The sequence below is a fragment of the Halichoeres trimaculatus genome, unplaced genomic scaffold, assembly GCF_033239565.1.
Source record: "Halichoeres trimaculatus isolate MK-OKI-2021-1 unplaced genomic scaffold, fHalTri1.1 fHalTri1_scaffold_1, whole genome shotgun sequence".
Classification (NCBI taxonomy): Eukaryota; Metazoa; Chordata; class Actinopteri; order Labriformes; family Labridae; genus Halichoeres; species Halichoeres trimaculatus.
Genome location: NW_027437179.1, coordinates 27,997,032 through 28,018,072, shown reverse-complemented (window position 1 = coordinate 28,018,072; position 21,041 = coordinate 27,997,032). Strand labels below are relative to the sequence as shown.

Sequence of the window (21,041 nt, the reverse complement as noted above, 5' to 3'; positions counted from 1 at the left end):
TTCTGCAGTCTTTGCTGATTTGGGTTGCCATGAGTTTGTCCACTGCATATAATTTAGTCCAAAGTAAATGAAACTATCTGCCAGGAGAGATCAGAGCTCTTCATGCTTCCATCAACTCTAAGCAGATGCTGATTTCCTTGTCAACAATACTTACAACTTGCTGCTCACTATGCAGAAACTACTAACACTACCTAATGGTTTTCTGTCTTTAATATTACTGTGCAGACTGATGCCATACCAGTTCACATAAACAGAGTCAACATCAAGTATTGGGTGCAAAAGTTAATATAATTTTCAGAAGTAAGACATTTCCATTTTTTAACCTTTTTGGGATTAAAACAAAAAACTTTAAATCATCACTAAATTTTATGTAAGTGGTGTAGAAGATATGACAGTTCATTTTTATGATATTCTAATTACCTCCGCCAAGAAGGTTATGCTTTTGGGAGAGTTTTTCTGTTTGTCTGTCTGTGAACAACATAACTCAAAAAGTAACCAACAGATCCTGATGAAATTTTCAGGAAATGTTCAAAATAGGATAAAAAAGAAGTGATTAAATTTTGGAGGTGATCTGGATCACCGTCTGGATCCAGGACTTTTTTAAAGATTCTTCATCATTGTGAGACAGTGCCGTTTTCACCATATGTATGTATAACTCCATGATAGATAGTCGGATTGCTTTGCAAAACAATACAAGACAAGATCACGACAATTTCTAAAAATTGTAAAAGTACGATCCAGATCCTGGTAATATTCTGGATTCTAAGATCACTGGGTCATCATAATTTTCAACACTGTCAGGTAACAAATTATTGTACAAACCTGCAACTAAAACCAAATTGTAGCAGACAGTCTGCTGAAAGGGAGTATAACATTAAAGTAGGACTGAAGTGTTGTGTGGGAATCACAATATGCTTGGCTGAGGTCTGCGCTCTCTGAGTGCTTCTCCAGTTCTTCTATGGTATTCTGATGCCTCTGTTCGACATATGGTCTGAAATGAATGACTCAGGAATGTGATGACGACATTTCACATGACTTTTTAAAGTTTCAGCGTCTCTGACTGAGCCTGGTGTCTTTGAGTGTGTCTTTTTTTGCATTCATCATGTATCTCTGATTTTCTGCCTCGTCACCTCAGTCTAGGGTTGGTTCTGCCCACATATAGTGAGAACCACATCAAGGCCAACCTGAGTGACCAGATCCTTCAGGTGCAGTGTAAGTACCCGGGAATACCCAGCATCCTTCACTCTGTCTCTACCTCTCTTCTCTTTCTCTGCTCCTTCTTTCTCTCTATAACTTTATGATCTTATATGAAGTCCTGGGTCCTCCAACATCATCATAGAAGCGTACGAGCAGAGTCTCCTGCCCCCCTCCTTCCCCCTTCTCCCACCTCTCAGTGCAGCTCTCTGACAGGCAGGATCTTACCCGAGTCCCTCCGACTCCTCTACTCCCCCTCCTCTTCCCTCCTGTCTCCATGCTGTGCTGTAAAAAATGGTGATGTTTTTTCTTCACACTGGCTGAAGAAAAAAAAGAACTGAACTGACAGAAAGGTGAAAGCTGTGGTTTTACTGTGTGACTCAGGTGAAAATAATGCCGACCTCTGTGCTATTATTTTTTTTGCCAAATGCTCTCGCCTCTTCTCCACCAAGTAATGATTCTGAAGCATCTGTGTTCAAGTATTTGATGTTCTAAAAGCTGTGAAAACATGCATGCTTTTCACTCTTTATGATGAGTTTTATGAGTTTTAGACTTCTCCTTCTGTGTGTCTTTATCCTTTATTATTTTATTTCTGTATTTGTCTGACGATGTTTCTCAGCTTTGGAATCATTCAGTGTTAAACTCCCACACGGCCCGGGTCGAGGGCTTTCAAATGTGGGAGTTTGGGTTTCTGTGGGTCTGAAAGGGGACACTTGTTGTCTCATTCCTTTTCAGCCCAGACCCTGTTACTCCCCTTTTTTCCTGTTTCATTTGATTTTTTCTTTTTTTTTACTTTCACAGTTACTGTTTTCTGTCTTAAGTGTTTTCCTTTCTTAGATTTCTGTTTTTACTTTTTACTTTCTTATTTCTGTTTCCTGGTTTGCTCTTGCAAAAAGGATGTTTGCTCTTCATTTCTTTTTTCTCTCTTGTCTTGTTTGACTTAAATTGGTTCCTTTTTTTCAAGAAAACAATATTTTTATTCAAACAGTAATTGAATAAAATATTGTCTGTGATCCCCTCCTTCCCACCCGACCCCCTGTTTCTTTTCTTGCTCACTCCTTCTCTGATGGATCCACACAGTGCTAAACAGCAAGGGCAAGTATACTCCATATTGGTCCACGTACCCTTCCTTATACTTCCTATTCCCTACCGCTGCCTCCTCCCCTCACCTCCCATCCTTAACCTCTCCCTGCTGCCCCCCCTCCCACCCTAACCCTAACCCTCCTCCCCCTCACCTGTCCCAGCTTGCTTGCCTCTGTTCCCTGCCAGTCTAGCTTTCAGGACTTGCTCCCTTTTACCCTCTTTTCCCCTCTTCCTCCTTTTATCCTTCCTCTTTTTCCTCTTCTCCTCTTCACTCTCTCGCTGCAGCTCAGATCCCACATCTCTCACGATGGCTCCTCCTCTGCCCCCTCCTCCAGACTCACCCTTTCTCCCTTCACATACCTGCTGCTCAAAAACAGAACAAAAAGATCAAATTAATAGACAGCTGCTGCACCCGAAGAAGACAATATGTCCATGCGTTCTGTAAAAACTTGTTTTTTGTCCTCCTCTTCTCTTAATTCTTTTCTTTTGTGAAAAGTTTTTGATGGGTTGTGTCTTCCTTCTTTCTTCTTTTCTCTTCTTCTCTCTTTCAACCTCTTTTCCTCTCTTTCATTCCTTTTCTTTCACCATATTTAGCCCTTCTCCATCTTCCATCTTTATTTCTTTCCTTTTTCCTCTTTCTCTGTCTTTCTCTCTGTCTGCTCTGATGGTGTCATTTGTTCATAAATGTTTGACTTAGATTTTCAAGAAAGTTAAAAACAACTAGCAGCACGTAAACCAAATCACCTGTTAAGCTTGTTAGTCGGAGTAGATATTCTTTTTGTTTCATGTAAAACTTTTCTTCATGAAGAGCTAATGTTTCTTGCAATAAAACATTTATTTGGATTATTTCAGTCCTCCTGGTGAAACTCTGGTACTGAAATGCTCTTAGAAATTTAAACTCAAGACAGTGTGCAGGGTTTTACTAGCTGTTTTTGATAGCTTTACACTTCACCCACACTCCTGCCTCCTAAAATAACTTCAAGTCTTTTAATTTAGTAAAACAGTAAAAGCACTTAATGGAAAATTAGATTTTAATAGCTATGATAATACAACATCTCATGGCATTAAAGATAATTAGTGGTGCTTATATTAAATATAGCTTTTCTCAGTTGATACCTGTAATAAACATTTATTTTAGATGTAGTGTTTGTGGAATCTCGTCTATAGCTGGAGACGTTGCAGTCTGTATACGATCCTCTCAGGGCTGAGCTGTTTCCTGCCCACTCAGGTCCTCTTCCGTTGTCAGGTGTCAGGGTTCAGCACCTGACTCCTGTGTCGTCCCCCCTGTACTCCCTGTCTCCATCAGCTTGTCTCCCTCCCTCTTCACCCCTCAGACGGCCAGGGGCACGGTCCAGCCCTCAGTAAACCTGACCCTGGTTGTGCACGGCATTGTGGGCGGAAAACTACCTGGGCACTCTATTTTAGCAGTCAAATCCAAACACTTCATTCCTCCTGTGGACGCAGTGAACGGGTCATAATGAGAAAATAACACGTTGGATTCATCGCAGACTCACCTGTTGAGGCTTTTTCGCTCTGGTTGATATGTGTGCTCTGTTTTGTCTCTGATAGATAAAATGACGTTGCCCTTTCAACATGCCCTTCACAATGCAATGCATTTCCACTCATTATGTGTCTCTCTGAGCCGCCTCCCTGCCAGTCTGAGGGGTGACCACTTCCATCAGGAACCTCCACCCACCTCCCCTTGCAAAAGTTGGCCATGTTGATGCCTGCCTGATCCAACAGCACTCACAGTTTTGAATCTGTCTGAGAACTTGCTTCCTGACTCGTCACGTCCTGCAAGTCAGTTCTCTGACATCCTAAACATGTTAGAGTGAAACCAATCGGGAAACTTTGACAAAATACAGAAAAAGAACGAGATGTGAGTGCTTTTGAAATTGAAGCGGTCATTCATCGAGGTTCAGGTTCTATTTTTAGGCACCATATTGGCTAACGCTGGTGTTTCCATGATACCTCAGTGTTGCTATGGTAAACTCCCCCCTGCGTCCCCACACCTTTGAAGAACAGCTGCTGTTTACCCACAATCCCCCACTGCTCTGCCCACTGCTCTTCCTGGATAATCTTCCCCTTTCTGTTGCAGATTTTGAATCACTGCTGCCAAACAGTTTTGAGTCTGAAGGACATGTATTCATTGCTCCCAGGTAGCCCTGCGTGTGAACGCTTGCTGTCATTGGTGGTCATCAGTTTGGTGTCTTGTCTTCATCTCTTTCAGTGCTTCGAATACTACATTTTTTTGTTGTTTTGGCTCCATGTGTTTTCTAATCATGTGATTTCTGCTTTCTGTTGGTGTTGTTGGGTTGCACCGTGTGAAAGTGGTTTCCTTTTTTATTTTCAGTGATGCGTGAACTGACAAATTTGAGAAAACGTAAAATTAATCACATCCTGACTTTTTTTCTTGCATTGACCCATTTCCCTCCTAAAGTTATCCTCTTTACAACAAAGTTTTTAAAATGTAACAAATCTCCTTAGCATGCTGTTTTGCCGAAATACTTTAGTGGTTATCTTAATAATGAAAAAAAAAAAAGTTTAAGTTCCAGCAAAAGCTACAAGATGTGGAAAACAGACTGAAACTTGTTTGCATGTCCCTCACAGCATCCAGCTGCAGCCTCAAGTATAACTCACACCATTCAAACTCTTTCATTTTGATGCTCTGCTTTGTGCTACACATTTTGTTTGAGTGGAATTTCAGCTTCAGGACGTGCATGCCGCATCTTTGCTTGATGTTTTGTGTTGTTTGTGATGTTTTTAAGATCAAACAGGGTAGAGTTTAATTGTTGTGTAGATTTGTATGTTTTAGATGTCTGCTCTGAGTGGAGCTGTTTCGTGTCTGTTCAACAGGGAGTACTGCAATGATCTGGAACTTTCTAACAACAACACTGAGTTCCTGCTCAACTTTATTGCTCTCATGGAGAAGGTGACGCCAGACTCCAAACAATGTGAGTTTTAACTTTATACTCACATGCAAACACACACACATAAACACAAAGCTTTTTAGTTGTTCTGATAAAAAATAATCCACAAATGAAAGCAATAGTTCAGACTTAGGATATTTTACCACAAATATTCACTGTTCCCCACAAAATATTCTTATCTGGCCTTAGGTCAAGCTTGAATTATTCATCTGTTTGTGTTTATTCCTGCTTTAAAGACAGTTGTACCTCTCAATATAAATGTGTAAATGATTGTGTGTAAAACTAGACATACATAATGATCTCTAAATTTAACTGATATCACTTTATCAGAGTTAGAGTTTTTAGAAGTAAATAACTTAATGGTCTCCAAATTTACATATATGTCAGCAGAAGAATCAACTTTGCAAAATAAGTTATGTGATAGTTTTTCATGTAGTCAGAGGAGATTTGACTTTAGTTCAATTTTGACCTATTTTTACACTGAGCAAGATTTTGTAATCCTCTGTGTGCTTCAATTTTATTTCATTATTACAACATCAGGGCCCGGTTTCACAGACAAGACTTAAGCCCAGTCCAAGACTAAAATGCAGTTTGAGCTGGCTTAACTTTAAATCACTAGCATAGATTAATCTTAAAATAGTCATAGAGTTTGTCTGTTCTGGATTAAACAAAGCCAATTGCAAGAGGGTGGGTTAGAGCTACTCCAGGACTAAATTGGAGTTTAAATTAATCCTGTAAAGAGGCAGGTTTAACATCAGCTTAGTACCCTTAGTTTGTGAAAGGGAGCACACAAATGGTTTTGGAGTATTTAGTATTTGGAATATCTAAGGGTGTATTCAGACCTGGACTGTTTAGTCCACTTTAAACGGACCAGGGTTCATTTCCCACACTGGTGCAGACTTTTCATGCAGGTGTGAATAAACACAAACGAACCCTGGTGCAGACCAAACAACCGGACCGAGACCCACTTTTTGAGGTGGTCTCGGTCCGCTTCCAAACGAACTCTGGTGCGGTTCGTGGTTCTCCGGTGCAGGTCTGAATACAAACCAAGGTCCATCCGAACCAACAACAGGACACATGCGCCTTTTGGGCCTATAAAGCCACCGTAACCTAACCGTCTTTGGTTCATACCTGATCCTCCGTCTTCTGTTTAGCCACGCTGTTGCTAACATGTTGTGGGTCAGGACACGCAGAGCATAGCGTCTCCTTGCTGCGTGCATTCGTCTTCGCTGTTTCAAAATTTGAGACCGTGTTGTGAAGCCTGCTTTGAAGGAGCTGCTCTTGAAACTGAAAAAGATTTTTCAGGTCTAATAAGAGCACAAACACACATGTTTACCTCCATTTCCGGGTCTGTATCCTGTGTGCCGCCCTTTGTCAGTGCTGTCCAATGAGAGCACTGATCGTCACACACGTGGGTGTGTTTACAGAATATAGTCCACTTGCAAAATGTACAATCTGAATACGAACCGCACCAAACGAAAAAAATAAAGTCCGCTTTTGGTCCGGACCAAACAAGTGGACCAAAGGACTTTTCTGGTCTGAATACAGCCTAAGTGAAGACCAATACCCGCAGCAGAGGCCAGCCAGACGAACACTTATGGATCGGAGTAATCCATTGATTGAGTTTGATGAAAGGACTTTCTGAGACCGCTTTCGTGTGTACAAAGAAGTCGTATTGGAGATAATCACTTTACTTGAGCCTAGACTTTCCCCTATGTCTTAAAGAGGAAGGCCTGTACCCAGTTCTCTCCAAGCTCTGATCTCTTTGAGGTTCTTGGCATCCTAAGCACTCCTCTTCCTGTGTTCAGTGATTTTCCATAATTTAAGTAGAGTTTTTTCAAACTCAATAAAGTTCTTTAAACGCATTCTTCATGTTTGGTGTCAAAATTCCCTTCAGCAAAGCTGCCCTCAATTCCATTCCAGGTTTCAGGTCACCATTAGGCTGATGGGCTCTGCTCCCACTTAGGCTAATGAGAACTGACTCAGGTGTTGTCACTGAAGCTTACTCCAAGACTTCATAGTCTGAGACTAATTAAAACAAATGTAAGCTACGCTCATGCAAGCTGCAAATGAACCAGCTTTACTAGTCTGACTTAGGCCTACTCCTGGCTGGCTGTTTTGTAGTTAAACTGATCTATGAATAAAGCTGATTGATTGATTGATCGAATAATATAAGCCTTGTCTGTGAAACTGGGCCCAGATGTTTTACTTTACCAAAGATCTTCATCTAACCTCTAGATATCTGTTACTGTGATGGATAAAGGTATTCCATTTGTGTTTGTCTTTAATAATCTTCCATATCTGAACACTTTAGGTGACAGTTTACTTCTTCACAACCTTATTCTGGACACCGGCATCATTCGACAGCTAGTGGAGAAAGTGTGGAAGAATAAAGACTTGAATACGTGAGTACAAAGAGTCTGTAATCACGGAGCTCCATCGAAATGTTTTTAATCTTAGAAGATGTTAACACCAACGTCTGCTCTCTTCTATCTGCAGATATGGCTTTCTGGCTGTGTTTGCAGCAACGGATGGAGGCATAACAAGAGTGTTTCCTAACAAGTACGTGCTCTCCTAAGAAGGCTGTGCATCTGCAGCAGGGTCACAGCTGCTCTGTAGTTGTGTTTCTCTTTATTGTCTTACACAGTCATGAAGCGTAAAGACTTAAAACGTTCCATAAATATTTGAGGTTAGTAGAGTCTGGAGCGTTGGAGATTTACAGCCCCAGTGTCTCCACTCTTAAATCTCAGGGCTTCAGAAAGCTGGGAGGAAGATCCTGAGCCGTTTAACGCCAGCTATTACCGCCGCAGTCTCGACAACAAGGGCTACATCTTCCGGGCGCCTTATCGAACAGGTGAATGATGGTCACCGTTGCGGGTTGTTTATCTCACACTGGGTCTCATAATGTGTTGTGGCTCTTTGTTTCTAACTCCCTCTCCTGCTTCCTTGGCTTATTTCTCTTTTTTTTTTTTCCCTCTTAAAGCCAGAGACGAGCTGCTGAACCCAGAGAACGACACTATAGGAATCCTGGTCAGCACAGCGGTGGAGATCGCAGTGGGAGGGAAGACCATCAAACCCGCAGGTTGACTCAGAAATAATCTTTATGATTACAGATGCTAAAGTAAAAGTCTGAGAGCAAGGTGCAGATAATTACACGTCTGTGTTGGTATTGATTGTCACTTTGCGGTTCTGTCTGGGCTCTGGGCCCTCTCTTTGATGCTCAGTTTTAATATTTTTTATTTTGAATTAAACTTTTTCATGTTTTTCTTTATCTCAGTGGTTGGAGTGAAGCTTGACCTTGAGGCCTGGACAGATAAGTTTAAAATTCTTGCCAGCAACCACACAGACAACCGTCAGGGCTCAAACACGGTAACATTTCTAACTCTTTCATAAGTGTCCAGAAGTATTTTCCCAGAAGTCTCTGCTTACCTTGTTTTGTCCTCTGTGACAGTGTGGACCAAACAATGTCTGTGAAATGGACTGTGAAGCAAACAGTGATGTAAGTATTTCTACAAATCTTCAATAGTCTACTTCTATCAGCTTGATCTTCTGTATCACATCACTGTACTTTCAATACCTGTGTGCAGGATCTCTTGTGCTACTTAATCGACGACGGTGGCTTCCTAATCATGTCCAATCAGAAGGATGACTGGAACAAGGTGAAGTTAATAAATCCAAACCAGTGTTGACCTCTCTTTCATAACTAAATCTCACACTCATTGGACTGTTTGTTTCTTTTTCTCCACAGGTTGGGATGTTTTTCAGCGATGTTGAACCCTACTTGATGTACGCTCTCTACAACAACTCTTTATACAACCGCAAGCAGTCGTTTGACTACCAGTCTGTGTGTGAGCGTGTTCCTAACAGTGAGGCTGGAGCTGCACCCAGAGGAGTCTTTGTGGTAAAAAAAAAAAAAAAAAACATTAAAAACATCAAATGAAAAGGAATGAATATCATACATAGAGAATTTAATCCATTTTTCACGCAATCTTTTTTTCTGCAGCCTACAATCGCAGATTTTGTAAACATTGCCTGGTGGACATCTGCAGCTGCATGGTGAGAGTCCTCCTGGATACAAACATAACCCCACAGAGTACTGCATGGACGCACCCCAATACTAAGCATCTTTATTTCCACAGGTCCTTGTTTCAACAGTTCATTTATGGGCTCGCCTATCACAGCTGGTTCGTCACAGGTGAGTGCGAACAGGACACCTTCACTCATCAAAAGTTAACCTCAGGCCTGGATTCACATAAAAAATCAAACCACTTTCATGTGTAAGGATTATTTGAAATGTATACTTTGTAGACGTCTAATCTGGGTCCTATGAACACCAATTTTTTTACACAGTGATCTATGTTTGACAAATGGACAACATGGGAGTGACACAAGGGGTGTCACTTCCAAAGTCATCTCTCAGTCATAGAAAGAAAGGAAAGTTTCATAAAAAATTAAACTTGTTTTTTTATTATTTAAAGATTTTTGAATAACTCTAGATGCCTGTTCAAACTCAAACTCATCTTTTTATATAGCATCTTTCATACATTAAAACATGCAGCCCAAAGTGCTTCAAAAAAGAGCAGACACAATAAATAACAGCAATGGGTGTAGAGAGTCATAAAATACTTAAAATACTCACTACTAAAAAAATAAAATCAGCGCAATAAAATCAAAATAATAAAATTGGGTGACCACTATTAAATAAAATCAGATTAAATAAATCTAAATAAATGAAAAAATTAAAATGTAATTAAGATAACAAAATGCTTTAAAATAAACTAAAATTAATTAAAATAAAATGAAATTTAAAAATCGAAATCAGATGAAATAAATCTAAATAAATAAAAATGGTTATTAAGAGAGGAAAATGGTTTAAAATAAACTTTAATTGAAATGAAATAAAATTCAAAAAATCAAAATGAAATATTCAATGAATCAAGAATGGAATAATTCTAAATTATACAACAATTCAACAATAAATAAAAAATAAATAAATAACTTTAATTCAAAAGAAATAGAAGTGATAAAACAATATTAAACACAACTCTAACAATGAGTGATGCTTTTCGTTTTTTTAACAGGATAAAATTTATTGTAAGATCAATTATAAATCAGTGAAATTAAAATGTACACAGTTTTAATCAACTTCTGATCTTACCCCACCTGACCAAAGACAGACTCTGCACCCTCTAGTGGACTCAAAGAGAACTTTGTCATTCCAGTGCTGCGGAGTTCAGATACATCTATGGTGATTTATTCAATAAAAGATCAGTCAGGTTGTCTGTGTAACAGTAGAATATTTCTTGGCAAAGCATTGCTGTGTTATGCAGTGTAAATTGTTCCCCTGAAGTTATATGATCCAAGAGTCTAAAGTGCAGCCACTGATGGTTCAGTGATGTATATCAGTGCAGGTTTTCAGCCTGAGTGCACAAACTTAAAGCAAAAGCCACATGAAGAAACTCTAAAGGAGGGAAGTTTTACAGCTTTTTGTCAACACACATCTTTTTTATGTTCACACTCCGATCTCATAAATCAGTTGAAATGACAAGTGTAACTGTGATGTCTCTGTGCTCTGCTGGTGCTGCAGATGAGGTGGACGCTGAAGGATACGACTCCAAAGAGCGTAGCTGTGTAATGATCCAGACTCAGTACTACTTAAGTAATCTCAGCAACTCCTACAGCATGATACAAGACTGTGTCAACTGCTCCAGGTCTGTATGCAGCATAAACACAAACACAAACATACACATACACACAACATAAAGAGCTGTGCTGTGACAGCAGCGCAGTTAGAGTGACGGATTCATCTTATTGTGTGAGCTAATAAACTCTGCTGATGATTAAAGCGTCTCATCCTTAATGAAACGGTCATATCATGGGCTAAATGAGCCTCATAAGAGCGTCTCATGAATCTTGCTGATCCATTAGTAAATGAGCCTGTGATGTAAGCGAGCAGGGGGGTTGTTGACAGAGCTTTCTCTTCTTCTCTCTTTCTCTTTGTAGGCTGATTCACGCCAAGAGGATAAACAACACCAACTTGCTCTTCGTGGTGGCAGAGAAGCTGCCATGTAACTCCTGTGAGATAGAGAAGCTGTCCCAGGAGGAGGAGGAGTGTATCCTTGTTCACTTTTTACACCAGCTGGGAGAGGAGACGACACACTCTCTCATTGCTTGATTTTGTCTTTATATCACTGTACCTGTGGGAACACTGATATTCATGTTCATTTGAAGGTTATTTTTGTCACAATAGTGTGAATCATGACCAGTCTTTACTCTTTTTAGGCAAGTGAGGAAAACGGAGAAAAGCAGAAAAAAGGGTTCGAGTTTTCCTTAATTCTGTTAATTTTCAGTCAAGGAGGAAAATCCATGTGAAGAAATGGCAGTGGCACGCTATCGAAAAGGACCTGCAACTTGTTTTGACAATAACATCTCTGTAAGATATAAAGACACATTTTACATGTTATCTTTCTCTAAAAGATGGGCTATGTTAAGTGAAGACAAGTGTTCCACCTTTTAGGAATAACCATAACTCTGATCCCTTTCATGTTGAGAAGAAAACAAGCAAGAAGAGACTCCACAGGTCTCATCCAACATGAACGATAATTTGATTTATAACGCACCATTTTTTTAACTTTATTTCCAAATTCTGCACATGTAAAGTTTGACTTCAACGAAAAATGAAAAAAAAATGAGCCCAAAAGATATCTCTGTTACAGGTGCTTCAGTCACTAAACAGCAAAGATGTCTTGGGTCTAACAGTCGACAGCATAACAAATTCCTCAAATGGTTATAGTACAAGTGTCCATGTTTTCCTCCGTTAATGCAGAGGAGGTCAACTTGGCTCTCTGCCATGACATCAAACTCTATTTTGAGCATCAATGAATCAATTAGGCTTACATTTATTGGACATCTGTTTTTATTTTAAAGTTCGACCCATGTCCTGTTGATTAATGTGAAGGAGATGCAGATTGTTTTTTTTGGTTTCACTTTTGGGAGCTGTCATGTCATCCATTTCCTTATGCAGTCTGTGGTCTAAATATCTCAACTTATATTCCAAAGTTGGACGTAAAGTTCAATGCACTCCCTTCTACTAACACTTCTGTCACAATGCAATACCCACATCAGAAATGAAAGAGGAAGTGATTTCAGACACAGCAGTAGCCCCGCCCCTTACCTCCCCCTAAGACTTAAACTGTAGTTAAAGTTTTTTTTTTATTCAAAGATTAAACAAATGAGATAAATTATTATTAACTGGGGCTGTAGAGGTGCTGCCAAGAGCAAGGATTGCTGTTCTCTCCTGTTTTCTGTCCATACTCTGATGTGAAGCCAAGATGGCGTCCTCTATCTGTACATTCAAAACACGACATACAAGATATCAAATTGTGTTGTTAGAAACAAAAAGTGATATTAAAAATGCATCATTTTTGTCACATTCAAGACATCCAGAACAATTTTTGCTTCTGTTTTTAAAGCCGAGTCTTTGGACCAATGAAATAATAGAGAAAAGTCAGCTGTAATTAGCTGATGATAGCTGACTGTCTGTGGCTAGCTGAGCATTTCTTAAGCATGCAGCACAACTTCTCAAATCTCTTCCTGATTTATGCTAAGAGCTCCTTTTCGTCCTCTGCAGGAGAACACGTCAGACTGTGGTCGAGGACACTCTTTCCGTCCGTCCCTCTACACTTTACTGCTCCTCCAGCTGCTCCTCCTCTACCCTGCTGTCAGCCCCCACATCCACTCGCCACTACAATAATTTCATTTTGCTCCGCTTCTCTTCATTTGAACCCCCCTTTTTCCACCCTGAAACCCCCTGACCCCCCTCCTCTCCCCTCAGCCCTTCCCTTGTTATAGTCATAGGTTAAAATGGGACTTCCTGTCACAGCAAAACGGAAGCCCTGAGCGCCGCGCTACCCAGCTCGCTTCAGTTTGTGTCGCTGCCGGACGTTTGTGTCCTCAGCCAGTTAACCTTCATCTGCAGGAGGATGCACCCCCGCGGTGTCGCTCCACCTGGATCATCAGAGGCTGCGTCAGAAAAAGAGAAAACAAACCCCTCCACAGTCAACCCACTCCTCCATTCTAGAGAAGGGAGGGGACAGAGGACAGGTGGATGTCTTCGTCACAGACCTCCCACCTCACACAGACTGGAGAGTCGAGGTCGTCTGTCTATAAGACAGACAAACGGAGGGAGACTTCTCCTCCTTCTTCTCTCCTCCATCTCAGAGCCCATCGCTCTGTCATTCACCTCTGGTCAGAGGCTGTGGACCATTCAGCCACCTATAGCCACCATAAAAGAAAATGAAAAGAAAAAAAGAACTGTCACATATACAAAATGTCAAGTATAAAACTGCTGAAGTGATGAGTATTCCAAACATACAGTGTATTTAGTTTTTGATTTGAAACAGAAGTCGTTAGGTGTTATCTCGAGAAGACATGAATTAATTTATGCACTATATCTACTTGCCAAAATGAGATAGACTTTCATGTGGTCTTATTTTTATAGCCAAAACACAAGAAGGAAATGGCTTCTGATTTAGATTGAGGACACACTCAGAAACTGAACACTGATTCATTTGTGCCGCGCCTCGTAACTACAGATTAATGCTTTTAAAAGATGTCCACTGGGGATTATTGTAATTACATGATGCTAATCGCATTTCATGAAGTACTCTTCACTTATAGTATCTATTTAAGGCGTGCGCTATCTGATTTGGTGACAGCAGCTAAACATGACTCAGTGTTTGGTTCCTGCTCATTTCTCGATGTTGTGTTCTCCCTCATGATCAATTGGCCATCCTGACCTCTGGTTTGGACTGATGTTTAAAGAAAAAAGTAATCTCTGTGCTCTGAAGCTCAGCTCACCTCTGCCAGACTTCATGAGGGTTCTCCAGAAACCTCGATTATAACACTCCAGATCTGGATTTGTAAATGTGCTTTACTTCTGTTCACAAAACAGACACAGCGAAATCTCTGCCTCATGACCTCCTCATAGTCGCTCCTGGTGGGTTTTTACTTTCTGTTTTGTATTTTATTTGGCTCTTTTTCTTTGGACTGATGCTGTTTGAATCTTCAAAAACCATTCGCTGCTGGGGTATAGGGGCTTATCAACAATTTCCAACAAAAGTGCAGAAAGAGGCAACTAAATATGGTGATCACGTGCAGTAGTAGTCTGGTTATAATCAGTCACAGTTTCTCATCTGGTCATTATGATGTGTGAAAAGTCATTTAGACTCCCATGTTTAGGAGCCACTCTGTTTCATAGTGCCTTGATGCACTTTGTTTTGGACCACAGCGGCTGTTTAAGAGTAGAGTTACTGTATAGTATCTTTATAAAGCAGCTTTATTTGAGGCTTTGGCTTGTGAGACTGAATCTGTTGGCTACGAGAATAGCTTTACACACCGTTTCATGCATCTGCCCCCTCGAAAGCCACCTGACTGCCATCATATGGAGTTACTATACCGTTTCTTTACAGAGCCATGTAAAGAGCTACCATAAGTACACAGCAACTTAACTGGCCGTAGAGCGTTTTTAGGGCCAACTTACTGCTATAGTTCTGCCTGAAGTGTATGTGTTTGTGCGTGGATGTGTGTGTGTGTGTACGTTTGCATTTAACAGCCCTCAAAGGGAATGTCTTTTAAATGAGCTTGTGTGAGGGATGACAGTTGTGGTTGTTGAGCTCTTCTGTTACTGCCCCTGTGTTGCAAACATACAAAAATCTGGTGTTGTGGTGGGGAAAAAAGGGGGGGATTGTACTGAAAGGAAAAGAATCCATCTTTAAACTTCAGTCTTCGTAAATGTTTCTCTTTACAGAGCAGAGGTGTCTCAAAGAATGTGTAGTTCATCAGTGTTTTCTGCTTCAGATGCAACATAGTAAACAAAGCCTCTCGAAATGCCTTAGTGTTACTCAGCACGGAGCTCTGCTATCGTTTCCCACTCCTCATCGTCACTCTCTATCTCACACACAAAAAGAAATCATCTTGAACACACACACAAACACTCCCCCTGAGTTTTCTTGGTGTTAAGTAAGTGTAGTGAGGTCTGATTTCAGTACTTTTACGTCTTGGAATGATTCGTTTTTGATCAATGCCTGTTTGATTTCAAAAGCCTGGAAAGCAGGTGGGAGTGTTAAATTTCACAAAAAAGAAAGAAAAAAAGAAGTAAAAAAGGTCTTCAACCTTCAGTGTTCACACCCACCCACAAATTTCACTGTATTGCTCAGGTGGGAGAACTCACGCGACAATTTGAACCATAACTACACACTCTGTACAGTTGTTGGTACTATTTGATGTGACAAACATGCTGGCACAGTACCTGCAGCACAGCAAATCCAAGACATAAGAAAAATTTAAATTTGGACACTATCAATGTTTGTTTTTCCAAATTCGGCAGGCTGCTTGGAGTAATCTGACGCTGGCTGCAGTTTGACTTTCCCAGCGTTTGTTTGTCTCTGTCCTGTGCCATTAAATCCGTGTGTATATCCCGATTTTCACTGTCTGTAAATGAGCGCTACACGTGCCTGTGGAAATGTACCCCCTGCAACTTCCTCTCTTTTCCTGACCTCTGTGCGCACACTGAATATGTAGGCCTCTAGTTTTTTGCACCTTCATACGCACACAGACACACAGCTGTACGCAAACATTTAATGACACTTATTCATGCCCAGCTGGGAGATGTCACGCACCAGGCAGAAGTAAGCCAAGGACTTCCCAAGGTGTGCTTTTATTTTGGCGAGGGGGCAGAATGTCAGAGGAAAGCTCAGGGAGTGGGTCTCCACAGAGCAGCACGGGCCTGAAGGTCTCGGAGGATTCATGTGTGCAGCCCAATAAAAAACTCTTCAAGGGACACACAACTTCTGTGGTTCAATAAATTTACTTTTGCCAAAAAAAAGAGAGAAAATAGAGAAAATTGGTCTAGCATGGGGATGAGAGGGGGGTGTCAGCTTTAGGACAGGACCCTGAAACAAGTGCGGGGGATGGTTTTCATAAAGCCTCTTGCCTCCTCCCGACCCTCGCTGCATCTGTGTTGGTGCGTCTCTGTGGGAAAGACACGTGTGTATGTGATTCTGTAGTCTGTAGTCTGGTGCTATGTGACCATGTTTGACCAAGTGTGTGAAAAAAAATAACAGCAACATTTAGAGAAAAAAAAGAAGAAAATCAGTCAAATTTAAGTGAAGTTGAAAAAAAATAAATATAGGAATACAGCACTGTTGATAAGTATGAGATCTGAAGTTGAAATGTTTTTTATTTTGTTTTATTTTTGTTCGTTTTTTAATTTCCTGTGGGCGTGTGTGAGGGTGAATGTTGGTGTGTGCGAAAGATTTAGCTCCTTCTTTTTTGGGCACTGGTCCATGTCGCTCCATTCTTTTGTACAGATGAAGCTAAAAAAAAAAGAAGAGGGCAAAATTTGTAAGATATTGTGTCTGTGACTCCTTGTAAAATATTTTCAAATTGTTTATTACAGAGAATCAGTTATTAAATAATGTTCATATTTTTCACTTCATTTCTGGGTGTGGTGTTTTATTTTTCAGTCAGACACAAGGGGAGGTCAGCTGTTTGTTTATGTAACACTATCAATAGTCCTCTGTTTTCTTCAAGGACATGGAGGAACAGATGTTTGATTTTTTTTTTTTTTCCTGCTCAATTCCCCTTGGAGGGCTCTGTGCTCCCAAAAAAAATCATCAGCCTGGCTGGGAATTGGTTGCTTGAAGCACAAGTGTAAGCCTTTTTTTAAGTTTCTCTAATGCATCATTTTATTATCAAAACCACTCGGATTCTTGACACTTTTTAATTTATCTTTTGAACTTTGAGCCTCATCACCCCTCTTCTTGATTTTAGTTTAATTGCTGACATTTAATTAGTTAAAAACGCTGCCTCGTAAGAAGTCATTGGTTTCACTTTCTCCTTAAAGGAATGTTACTCAGTCATTAATTGCATCTGTGCAGTGAGGATCTTCACAGCCTGCTCAGGAAGTCTGTCAGGGCATTGTGCCAGGTGTCTGGGTCATCCAGGTAACAGGGGTGACCCGCCCCTTTCATCACCACTACGCTATGATTGGCAAGATTGCTCAGGTTGCGGAGCGACAGTTCTCCCAGCTGAGAGTCCTGGTCTCCATAAACAATCAGGGATGGGACCTGGAGGAGAAACAGGAGAGATACAGGACACATCAACACAGAGTGAAGAAGAAGAATCTTCAGGTGAGCTATGTTGAAAAAAATGCTGTTTTTTACAAAGAGACGTGTATTCTTTTGGTTCATTATGTGTGATACATGTGTGATTTATTCATGTCAAGATGAAAGGAATAAAGAAACCTGGCCAACAAAATAAGGACAAAGAAGGATACACTTTTATTTAAGGCAAAAGTCATTAATTAGTCTAGCTTTGCCTCAAAGCTTAAGAACTTGAGGTTAAAAACTGAGCAGTTTTAGTTTAAGCAGGCCATGAAGTCATCCTCCTCCACAGCCACAAGACACGTTACACCCCTTTTTTTCTTGAATAAAATCAAATAATTGCCAAATCTAAAACTCTCCTTTATTGTTACTAATGTATCTTTATACATTCTGTATTTTTCTTTGCTTGTTTTGTTTTTTGCACCCTTTTTGGTGACGGACACACCTTTCTAATGGATAAAGTACCTCCCATGGCTAGCCATCCAGGATATCTAGTTGGGAACTGGATAAAAGCCAAGAGCATCTCTGAAAGTACTGAGTGACATGATATCTGCTCCTCTTGTGTTTGCATTTTTAATCCACCAAGAAGAAAGGGCGAGTGGAAAATGGGGCTGACATTCACGGTCCCTCGACTTATCTATTAAAGGAGGGAAGGAGGAGCAAACATGGTGCTGTTCAGCAGGAATATTAAGTAGCCACACATTAGACTGTACCTTCACACTCTGGTATTGCTCAGCTGTGAACTTGTCAGTGCAGATTGGAGCAACAGGGATGTAGCCTTGAACCAGATCTTGGTGCTGCATGAGGAAGGGGAGGGAGTACATCCCGCTGAGGGAGGGGCTGATCACCACCACTGGGCTCAGACTCAGCTGCTCACACACCTCCCTCAGGAAACCTGCAGGGGCCAGTTCTCCCACCACGGCAGGGGGCTCTGCTGACTTCGATCGACCGAGCCCTGTGAATAAAGGCGTGACACATGAAAAAGAGACGCATGAAAGCTTTACAACTTCCACTTTCCCCCATGTGTTCACACCAGTACACAGCTACATAAACTACCTTAAATTTGTCCCCTATACAAAATCTTCCTATAAGTTCAGGGGTTAATCCAGGAGCATCACATAAAGCCTCTTAGGCTGTCTCCTTGCCTATGTGTTTAAGCTAAGGCTTTCATGGTAGTTACAGTCACAATACAGCACATGTGCACTTCACTTACCATGGCTGAGCTTCACTAGTATCATCCTTTAATGTGACTTGACAGTATTGTTGTAAGTGTAAGCTAGCTCATCCAAACCGGACAACAAAGAGAGAACAAAAGAAGAAGACAAACTGAAAAGAAGATAAGAACTATTTTCTTTGAAGCACAAGTATATCATCGAGAAGATTTTTGACACTCATTTTTGTGATTTTGAAGACAGATGGCTGAATATACTTTTCCTAAGAAGGTTTGCATTGTCTGATGTGCTGTTCTTATTTCTTACTGTCCCAAAAGATGTGCCTCAGTAACATCTTCTTGTTTTCGAAAAGGAAAAGGAACTCAATCATACACAAGTTATTCTACTCCTTTATTTCTGATGAGTTGATGATAATGTTGATGATTATCCTCACATCCATTGAGAAATAGTCAAAGGACAAAATCTTAACCTTGCATGGCTTCAGTGCTGTCAGTATACAACATTTAGCAAACTTGGATTTTTCCCACAAGAAGCCCATGACTGCAAGCTTTCTGTTGCGCTTTGATCCAACCTCTTCCCATTAGACTAACCTGGCAAGTCAATGGCGACCGCTCTGCAGCCCTCTTTGGCCAGAGTGTCCAGAGTGCCGATTTTGAGCCAGTTTTCAGAGGAGAAACGGATACCATGAAGGAGTAAAACTGACATTCTGGCTTCCCCGGAGGATGGTTCACTTTGTCTGAAGAAGAGCGGAGCTGTGCAGCTCTGCACCTGAATGCTCCCCTCTGACTGCCTCACAGCTGACATCCTGGCTAAAAATCAAGCACAGCACAAAACAATTTATTTCTCACTCCTATACTTGTGAATAAAAAAACTAAGTTTGTAGTTTTACTCTTTAGCTTTATTTACTTTTATTTTAGTTTAAAAACTTTAAAGCTCCTGTTGGGACTTTAAAGCTGGTTACATAACGGACTCACACTGATATAAGGGATTTTCTTTTATCATTTTTCAGCTTTCATGCCTTTATTTATAGATAGGACTGTTTATAAAAAAAGAAAACTAGGAGGAAAAAGTAAGGAATGATGTCACCATAACCCTTATGTTTTGTCTCTTGATATATCTTGTGAATTTTTTTGTTTTATTTTTTTTCTTCGCTACATTATTGCTTTGTCTTTCTGTTGAATGTTTAATATCAGAGCTACTTAACAAGCTTTTTTTTTTTGCTCATCTTACACTTTTTGTCATAAAGGTTAGTTGTTGAAAATTAGTTGTTGAAATTAGTTGAATTTACCTCTCAAGTCTGTTCAATCCTAAATCTTGTAATTGAGCAGTAATCTTATTTTGTATTTGTTTTTTGTAGGTACATCTAATAAAAAAAAATAAAAACTTTGCATTTTTAATGGCTTACACTGCTGCAAAGAATTATGTGTCAGGCAGCCTGCAGAAGAAAAAGTCCTGTTTCTAATTCCCAAATGAAAGACTTGCGCTTAGTAAAGAAGTAGAATGATTTTTTTTTTATTCGAATAATGCTTCACACATAATCAGGAAACAATCAGCAAACATTGAAGATGCTTTGCCCACAGGGGGCGCTAAATCCCATGGACACCTGTCATTCACAGAAGCTTTGACGAAGACTGTTATCTTTTTATTAGACAATAGTAAGCTTACCAGCATTATCTCACATAATTAAGAGCAGCTCTGCCCTTAAAAGCTTCGTTATCAAAATAGTGGCAACGTTAAACACCTAGAATTATGTTAAAACGTTGTATTTGGGTATTTCTGTGTTGTGATTTAGTAGCTTAGTTTCTTCGACGTGACGCAGAAACTGTGGTTGAACTCGTGATGCGTTTAATGTGTAATATTTGACATAACTGAAACTTAGAGTCGTCCACAACGTCCGTTAACGTGCAAAGAATACCTACAAGTGATAAAGACAAATGTGTGGCTACTTCAGGGGAACACAGTTAAATACAAAAAGCTGAAGTGAATAATAAACAACGTAATATCTGCCTCTGTAGTGACCTCAGCTCACCGTGCACCTGGAGCAGTGTCAACACATTCAAAACGTCTATTCATGAAGTGTCAGCTCGAAGACATGTTAGACTCTTCAGACAGTATTCCTTTTAATATTTCAACATTTATATCTTCCTTTTAATAAAGTGTATCAGTCCACATCAAGTAATTTTATTTGCGAAATCGAGCTCAATATCAAACACGAAGAGAAAACAATGCACCGTTCTCACCTTAACTTTCAGTCTGCAGTCATGAAACCAGGATTAACTTTTGAACCAGCCAGACTGTCCCAGCTCAACTTTCCCTTGTTACCCCCGGAAAAGTGAAGGAAATAAAAAACACTGTAAATTTATTCTACTGACGTCTAGCGTCTGCACTGGGAACTGCTTTAATAGCATCTGATCAGTAGGTGTCTTTGAAACGAAGATAAAACTTAAACCTGTATCACAGTGACTGTTTGGAGATCATGAAAAAGCGGCTGAAGAGGA

At 40.3% G+C, this 21,041-nt stretch overlaps 2 protein-coding genes across 4 annotated transcripts in view; one reads left to right on the top strand and one right to left on the bottom strand.

Moving 5' to 3' along the window:
• Nucleotides 1-16,704, top strand: part of cacna2d2a (calcium channel, voltage-dependent, alpha 2/delta subunit 2a) — a 182,922-nt gene extending 166,218 nt beyond the window's left edge. For 2 of the 3 annotated variants that reach the window (XM_074669995.1, XM_074669978.1), the window contains 18 exons: nt 1,136-1,212; nt 2,275-2,289; nt 4,376-4,436; nt 5,134-5,231; nt 7,522-7,612; nt 7,707-7,769; nt 7,958-8,061; nt 8,191-8,289; nt 8,485-8,576; nt 8,659-8,706; nt 8,795-8,866; nt 8,956-9,108; nt 9,211-9,263; nt 9,347-9,402; nt 10,795-10,918; nt 11,211-11,320; nt 11,558-11,640; nt 12,838-16,704. In XM_074669995.1, coding sequence (XP_074526096.1) covers nt 1,136-1,212; nt 2,275-2,289; nt 4,376-4,436; nt 5,134-5,231; nt 7,522-7,612; nt 7,707-7,769; nt 7,958-8,061; nt 8,191-8,289; nt 8,485-8,576; nt 8,659-8,706; nt 8,795-8,866; nt 8,956-9,108; nt 9,211-9,263; nt 9,347-9,402; nt 10,795-10,918; nt 11,211-11,320; nt 11,558-11,640; nt 12,838-12,960 — 1,522 coding nt within the window. In that variant the 3' untranslated portion in view covers nt 12,961-16,704. The remainder of the gene's footprint in view (nt 1-1,135; nt 1,213-2,274; nt 2,290-4,375; nt 4,437-5,133; nt 5,232-7,521; nt 7,613-7,706; nt 7,770-7,957; nt 8,062-8,190; nt 8,290-8,484; nt 8,577-8,658; nt 8,707-8,794; nt 8,867-8,955; nt 9,109-9,210; nt 9,264-9,346; nt 9,403-10,794; nt 10,919-11,210; nt 11,321-11,557; nt 11,641-12,837) is intronic. The other variant, XM_074669987.1, reaches the window with a different exon arrangement.
• abhd14b (abhydrolase domain containing 14B) lies at nt 13,204-20,870 on the bottom strand. The gene is made up of 4 exons (XM_074670008.1): nt 20,784-20,870; nt 19,134-19,352; nt 18,085-18,326; nt 13,204-17,335 (listed from the first exon to the last, which is right to left on the bottom strand). Exons 2-4 carry the CDS (start codon nt 19,345-19,347, stop codon nt 17,156-17,158), a joined length of 636 nt encoding a protein of 211 aa, XP_074526109.1. The 5' UTR covers nt 19,348-19,352; nt 20,784-20,870; the 3' UTR covers nt 13,204-17,155.
• Nucleotides 20,871-21,041: the final 171 nt, after the last annotated feature.

What these genes read in the sequence shown, in the direction of transcription:
- abhd14b (XM_074670008.1), bottom strand. Translation starts at nt 19,347, where the DNA reads ATGTCAGCTGTGAGGCAGTCAGAGGGGAGCATTCAGGTGCAGAGCTGC. An exon ending in GGTCGCCATTGACTTGCCAG is followed by an intron (nt 18,327 to 19,133) that starts GTTAGTCTAATG and finishes CTTTATTCACAG; the next exon opens with GGCTCGGTCGATCGAAGTCA. An exon ending in AGCAATACCAGAGTGTGAAG is followed by an intron (nt 17,336 to 18,084) that starts GTACAGTCTAAT and finishes TTTCTCCTCCAG; the next exon opens with GTCCCATCCCTGATTGTTTA.